Source organism: Serinus canaria, chromosome 3 (assembly GCF_022539315.1).
Source record: "Serinus canaria isolate serCan28SL12 chromosome 3, serCan2020, whole genome shotgun sequence".
NCBI lineage: Eukaryota > Metazoa > Chordata > Aves > Passeriformes > Fringillidae > Serinus > Serinus canaria.
This window is the reverse complement of record NC_066316.1, coordinates 30,428,760-30,436,100: the sequence shown is the minus strand read 5'-3', so window position 1 is coordinate 30,436,100 and position 7,341 is coordinate 30,428,760. Positions and strand designations below refer to the sequence as shown.

The 7,341-nt window shown below is 45.9% G+C and overlaps 1 protein-coding gene across 1 annotated transcript; it reads right to left on the bottom strand.

Annotated features, from left to right (window-relative positions):
• Positions 1-521: 521 nt before the first annotated feature.
• TBXT (T-box transcription factor T) lies at positions 522-7,094 on the bottom strand. Its single transcript, XM_030235253.2, has 8 exons — positions 6,889-7,094; positions 6,479-6,743; positions 5,819-5,953; positions 5,003-5,064; positions 4,848-4,909; positions 3,743-3,919; positions 2,423-2,555; positions 522-1,160 (listed from the first exon to the last, which is right to left on the bottom strand). The coding sequence occupies exons 1-8, from the start codon at positions 7,092-7,094 to the stop codon at positions 893-895; spliced, it is 1,308 nt and encodes a 435-aa protein (XP_030091113.1). The 3' UTR covers positions 522-892.
• Positions 7,095-7,341: the final 247 nt, after the last annotated feature.

Below are 7,341 nucleotides of genomic sequence, written 5' to 3'. Positions count from 1 at the left end.
ATAATAAATACAGATCAGAGTACAAGACTGAAATAAAATAAATTAGAATGATTCCCCAAGGTGTTGAATTCCTTAAGGTCTGAACCAAAGATTCAAAAAACTCCATCAAGTGATGTATTTCCAATGGTTCAAGGCTTTGGATAGGGCTTCTAATTAGACACTGTTTGAAAATGAGATGTTTGGCTAAGCTGGTGGGTATTTGAAACCTATATGATCAAACAGCAAAACTTACCTCTAAAAGAAGTCTTTTGGGTAAAACTTTTTAGACCAAACATTAATACTGTTATTGCTGGGAAGAACATAGTTCTCAAAGATTGTCTCGACATAAGTTCAGCAGCAAGGAAATAAGCATACAGTTAAGAACACAACGTATTTGTGAAGCAAATACGTGTTAGTGCACATGATTTTCCAAAAACTTCACTCTGCAGCTACATTTGTGCATATTTCAGAATGCTTCTAACTATATAGTTAATAAAAATCTTCTCATGACTATAGCTAGGTTTGTTTTTCAGTTAGTTTTTTTAAATGGCAGTTAAGAGTAACTTACTCAAGAATTATGCCAAATTTCAGGTCCAAATATATCAGAACACTGAGAAATTTGGAATCCAAGTAAAAATCTTAAAACTTAGGTCTATCAAAATTTAAAAAAGAAAAAAAATATTAAAAGCAGTGAATCTGCTCTCAAAATTGCACACTCACCAGATTTGTAAACTCTACATGAAGTCAGTGATGCACTGTTCACTATAAGAGGTATAATGTGGATGCTCTGTGCAGAGCAGTACAGATGATTTTTGGTTGCAGTTTCCTTCACGTCTCCTCTCTCCCCTCCTTGAGGATTAAGCAGCTACCGTAATTGGGTAGCTAAAAGCGTCTCAGAGGAAGAGGCCTGTGTTTACATGGAAGGGGAGGTGACAGGTGTCCATGTGGGTGCCAGCCTGGCATGTGCAGAGGTGTCATACTGGCTGTCGGGCAGGTCAGCAGGCGCCGCGCTGTCATACAGGGGTGAGGCAGAGGAGGCTGCTGGCACGGCGTGGGGCAGGGCCGAGTAGTGTCCTGGAGAGCCGCGCAGGAACTGGGAGCTCAGCCCGTTGGACATCCCGCTCGGCTGCGACACCGGCGTGATGGTGCTGTTACTCACAGACCACAGGTTGGGGTATTGACTGAAGAGGGAAAGGCACAGGTAAACCCAGTTATTAGTGACTCCAGTGCCTGCTGGCAGCTCCTTGGCTCACAACACAGCCCCCAGGCCAGGTCCTTTTGCTGCTAACAGTGACACTCTCTAGGCAGTTCCCAGCCACTGCGAGGCAAGAAGGATCCCCAGGCACAATTTGTGTCCATGGCACCCCCACAAATAAACGCAACTTCCCTATTTTCCAACAGATAACAGGTTAGACAAAAGGGGTGGCAGAAACTCCTTCCTTGAGGTTTCACAGTTCCATTTCTACTGGTTTTACATCCTGATCAACTTAGTGCAGAAATTGCAACTCTGGGAACTTTGCAACTTCCTAAATATGCATCCTGGGGATCAGACAGAGAAAGAAGTGCCAGAAGGACCTTTTGACTCAATCTGTGCCCAGGACTAAAAATACATTCAGCAATACAGTTAACTCACACTGGGTAGTAGTACATATCCTGATTAACAGTTAAGAGTCCATGTGCGTGGTTCAAATGCAAAAAGGCTTTCCACAGACAGAATGGTAGGTCTGAATTGCTAAAAGAGATGTCCAAATCTTGTCCCTCTGTAGTTAATAGCAAATATTTTACCACCTTTTCTGACTCTCTTTGAATTTTCAAGTTTATCTCTAAAGGACTAAATGCAAGCTGAATTTTTGCTAAAGGAGTCAAAACTTTAATAAAGATAATAAGTACTAAGAGGAGGAAAGATTCTTTTTTTATGTTCACAAAATATCAAAAATTTTCACCCCATGTACAGTCCCATGCTATGCTGGTTAGTGGGGCAATGCTTAAGTAAAGAATTACTGCCCCAACCATGTGCTCCTTCTCCACAGTTCATTTGTAGCAGAATAAAGGTTTATGGAGATGGCTGGGGAAGCTGTGACCAGCCAAAATGGAAGGGATAAAGATAAAAAAACTTTTTAAACACCATTATGCTTAATAGAGATGAAACCTGAGCATCCTCAAATTCAATCTATGTTTATCTAAGTAATCTGCAATCCTTAATTTATCAAATATTGCTGTCACAAGTATCTACATTTCCAAAATCAAAACATTAAAAAACAAAAACATATGTTTCTTCAATGTGTTTTCCTTGTGGACAGTCCTTCACAGTGCCCCACAGAGCGTTAATGGTTCATACCGATGGCCAAAATGACTTCTACTATGCTGGGGACTCTTTACCTCCTTTTTCAGCCTTTTCCTCCTATAAAGTAGGAATATAGGGATTTGAGGGCTGGACTCCTACCTGGAGCTGGTAGCTGTACCAGTGCTGTGACCCATGGGCAGCATGGCTGTGTGTGTAGTAACTCCCAGAGAAGACCAGTTGTCATGGGACTGAAGCATGGACAGGCAGGCAGAGGAGTTGTCAGCATAGGCTGCTGAGAAAACACAGAATCACTTACAAACACTAGAATCAGGCCAAATACCAATCTTGTATTTAAATGCAATGAAGAGGTTTAAACCACCCTTCCCCACTACTACCTTGGAAAAGAAAAGTAAAAACAAAATTACACATAGAGAAAAAAACAAAGCCGATAACCAGTTGTGTCGAGCTCACACCTTTCTAGGCATTGCCCTGATGTGTTGTTTAGCTCCCCTCATAACTGCAAAATCTTATTTCTGTGAAGGGCCTATGGCCAAAAGGCTGTCTGCAAGCCAGCTGCTAATTCAGCACATGCCATTTCACACAGCCACTGGGAAAAGGAGAGCTCTTTATTTACACTGTCACCTGGAGACCTTCCATCTCCATCACCTACACAGGCAGTAACAGTCTGGCAAAGCTGGATAACAAGGCTATCACTGGATCACACATCCCAGTTTTGAGCCAAGCATGTCACCCTGAAATCTGCCTAGGGCAACATCAGGAGTGACTGGACTGTGGCTTAGACTACTTGGCTTGTGACCCAAACAGCAGGGGCACTAGGAAGTCATAAAGGGGATCCCATACAGCCACCCATGGTCAGAAAGAAGCTGCTGTGGTAGCTAACTAAGGCAAGGAAGTTTTTTGCTGATGACAAGAAAGAACACCAGAGAGGTTTTGTTCTTTAAGTCTTGCACAAAATTTCCAAGATGCAAGAAAAGTACACAGAGAGCCAGTTTTTCACTTCAAAATGACTACATACAAGATTGGTCAGGTTGCATCTAAAAGCCCATTTATTACTTCATAATTCAAAATAATAAATATTTTTAAATGCGAACCTTCAATATCCATACAGCCTGAAAGCTAAAATTTTTAACCATTCTTATTTGCCAGAAGAAATTAAAAAAAAAAAAACAGTTAAACAAAAAACCCCACTGTTAAAATGCCCTTTTCATACTTAAGTACCTGGTGCCTGAGATATTAAGTCTTAAGATATTTGGCTACTTCTGAGCACACCTTTTTTAAAAGCTCTCCAGTTTACTCAGCTCCTTATTGTTTCCATCTATGCAGCGGTGGGACGGTCACAGACAGACCCCAACCACAGCCAGGGCTCAGACCAGCTGACAGAGTCAGGCCCCCAGTTCAGAAGGCACTGGGAACAGGCACTGGGCTCAGGGCCCCCTTTCCCCGGAGCTGCAGCCTTACTTGGAGAGCTGTTCCTGTGCGTGTAGGGGCTGGCGTAGGGCGCCGGCCGGTGGCTCCTCAGCGACGAGTACCTGTCACAGCTGTGGGCAGGGGACAGCGACAGCGGGGCTCCAAACTGCGCGTGGGGATTGCCCGGGGGACACAGAGCCCCGCTGCCAGGGATGAGCCAGCTACCTACTGAGGGGGAGCAAGAGGTCTGTGAGAGGGGTGTGCAGCACAGCCAGGCACAGAATCACAGCAACAAAGTAACTGAAATGCACACGCGGGAAAGGAAACTGAGTTTCAACGTAGCTGAAAAATCTGGACCTTTACAACTTGGATAAAGGCTCTTATGAAGGGAAATTAGAAAGCAGCTTAGAAAAAGTCCTGTGTCAAGTTAACTTGTTTTTTAAATTACCATTTAACCACAACCACAGTAAGGAAACACTGAAATTGTTAAACCCTCCCATATGTAGGTAGTGCGTGCTCAGTAATTGTTAGCATAGTATTCAGTTTTAAATTTTTCTTTGGGGGTCTTAATCTATAGCTAAGCTCTGAAGTTTCTCAGACTGCTAAGAACTCCTCTTAAAAATTAAGTATTTTCTCAGAAACAAAATAATTCCTGCTGCAGATCAACTCCCCCATCCTTTTTAGGCTACATTTTGTTGTCAATCTGTTAAAACAGAAGTCATTAAAACATGCATGCCTTTCAACCATCTGAAAGAACCTCTTCAAGCAAATGCCCATAATTTTCTAAAAACAATACTTAAAACATGAGTACTGTCTCAATAAATTTTATGAAATAAACTTTTGTCTCCATGTCCATGTGAACATTGCTGTCCTTGTACAAAGAGGCAGATGTCTTTTTGGACATAAAGGCAACTCTGCAGGATTCTATTAAGTGGTTTTGAATGCAATAAATCCTAACCACACACAGAGATTATAGTGTTTAGACAATCATCAACATGCATGAACCACAACCACAGAGACCAGTAACACTGCTCTCTCTGTGAGCCAACAAGCCAGCTACCAAGCTACTTTGGCCTCAAAGTTTAGCTTAACTTCACACAGAGTAGATAGAAGAAATCAAAGTCATGCTCATGACGCACAACAAAAGGAAACATACACTGTGAATACCCAGACTGCTGGTTGTCCCCCACTTCTTCCATCATGTCTTTGTGATCACTTCTATAAAAGAAACCATGTTGTATTAGTTAAGAATTTGTCTTCAAAAATCTATCTTAGAAATCCACATTTTAGAATTAAGTTAAGAGCTCTCACCTTTCTTTTGCATCAAGAAATGCCTTTGCAAACGGATTGTATTTAATTTTTAAAGCTGTGATCTAAAAACAACAACAAATATCTTTATTCACATGTATCAGTATTCATTATCACACTGATATTAGGATTTGAACTAGGACTAACCAGTGAAGTTGGTAAAATCACAGATTTTTGAAGAAATAGAAGTAGGCCCATAAAAGCAACTGATAGGCATGAATTAAACAGCTCCTTAAAGTCTGAAGTATTATCAAAGCACTAGGAGTTAGTCTCTCTGCCAAATTTTGCAACACCAAATAGCTTGAGTTCATTGATCATCTAAGGAAACACCTAAGAAATGTAGTAAACTAAATAGCTATAAAAATCTTCACATTTCAAGCCAGAGCAGATTGGACATCACAGAAATCTCAGAAAATCTGATAATTACTTCATTCAACACACACATGCATTTGGGTAACAGAAAAAGGGCTGCTCCAAAAATGGTGCCCTCAGTCATTTCACTGTGTAGCTCAAAACAAGAATTCTTTTTTCTACCATAGTTGCTTGCCCCCACAGAGTCTTTTAAAAATTACTCCCCTATAATGAAACTGCAGTACATATTGAGACAAACGATGCTCAAAACTTTGTTCTATAATTCATTCATAGGGCTTTTACATGCATTAACTTAATCTTTTATATTTAGCCTCAAAAAAAAAAAAAAAAAAGCATAGGAAGGACTGAAAAACGCAAAAGGAGATCCATTATTTTGCTCTGTAACATGCACGCTTTGCTACCCGAAACCTCCCTGCAGTGGCACCCGCTCTTCCCCGCTGTGCTTACCTCCTCGTTCTGGTAGGCTGTCACAGCTATAAACTGGGTTTCTGGGAAGGAATGGCTGGTGATCATCCGCTGCGGGCCACCCACTCGCACGATGTGAATCCGTGGCTCGTACTTGTGCAGGGAGTTCAACATGATCTGTGAACAAACAGAGCAGGTGAGCAGTGACAGAGTAGTGGCAGATGCTGCCAGGCACAAAGGGCACTCAGGTTTTAAAGTATCCGTCTTTCCAAGACAGGTGGAAAAAGCAGTAAGTATGAAAAAAGCCTAAAACTGAAGCTGTGAGAGAAGGAAAGGCACACTGAGGACAGACACAACTTTCTGCACAAGTCATCCTCATCCCTGTTACTTCACAAAGCACTCGCAGAGTCAAATGCATCAATGATAAGTCAGCCTTAGAAAGATTCATCTACCACAACACTGACATGAGCAAATGTTCAGACCAGAAAGGGCTTTTCACAAAAGACAGTGATAAAACATCAAGGCACCCATCCTCGGTGGAAGGAGAAGCTCTCCTGAATGAATGAATTGCGGGGCAGGAAGAAGCGCGACCCATCCCAGCACTTTTAGCAAGTCAAGTACGAAAACGAGCAGTAAGGAGAGAGCGAGCCCGCAGGGCCGGTCCAGCCCCGCTGACCAACAGGTCCCGGTGCCGGTGTTTACCTGCCCGCCGCCGTTGAGCTTGTTGGTGAGTTTGACTTTGCTGAAGGAGACGGGCGCCTTCATCCAGTGGGCGCCGAAGTTGGGCGAGTCGGGGTGGATGTAGACGCAGCTGGGCGCCTGCGGCTCCGGCTTCCCGCCGGGCACCCACTCCCCGTTCACGTACTTCCAGCGGTGCCCGTCGGCCGCCACGAAGTCCAGCAGGAAGGAGTACATGGCGTTGGGGTCCAGCCCCGATACGCTCACCTTCAGCACCGGGAACATCCTCCTGCGGGGCGACACGGAGGCGCGAGGCACGGCGGCGGGCAGCCACCACCCCCGGCCCGGACGGGCCCCCGCCCGCGCCGCCGGGACCCCCGCGCCCCCCGGAACCGGGCCCGGGAGGCAGCGTGGGCGGCGGGGCCCCTCCCTACCTGCCGTTCTTAGTGACGATCATCTCGTTGGTGAGCTCCTTGAAGCGCAGCCACAGGTCGCTGTCCTCCAGCGCGACGCGCAGCTCCCGCTCCGTGGGGTCCCCCTTCTCGCTGCCCGCCTGCAGCTCGCTCTCCACGGCGCTCAACAGGTGGTCCACGCGGTACTGCGGGGGCTTGCCCGCGCCCTCCGCGCCGGGGGAGCTCATCCCGGCCCCGCGCCCGCCCGCGGGGCTGCTCGCAGGCACGGCCGCACCGAAACCGAGCCGGGCCCGGGCCGCGTCCCCGCGCCCTCAGCGGCCAGGCCGCTGTTATAGCCCGCCATAAACGCCCCCCCGGTGACATCACCGCGCCGGCGGGGGGGCCCCGCTGATTGGCAGGCGGCGCCTTTGATCGGCGCGGGCGGCGCTGCCCATTGGCCGCCCGCGGCCATATCAGAACGGGGCCCGCGGGAGC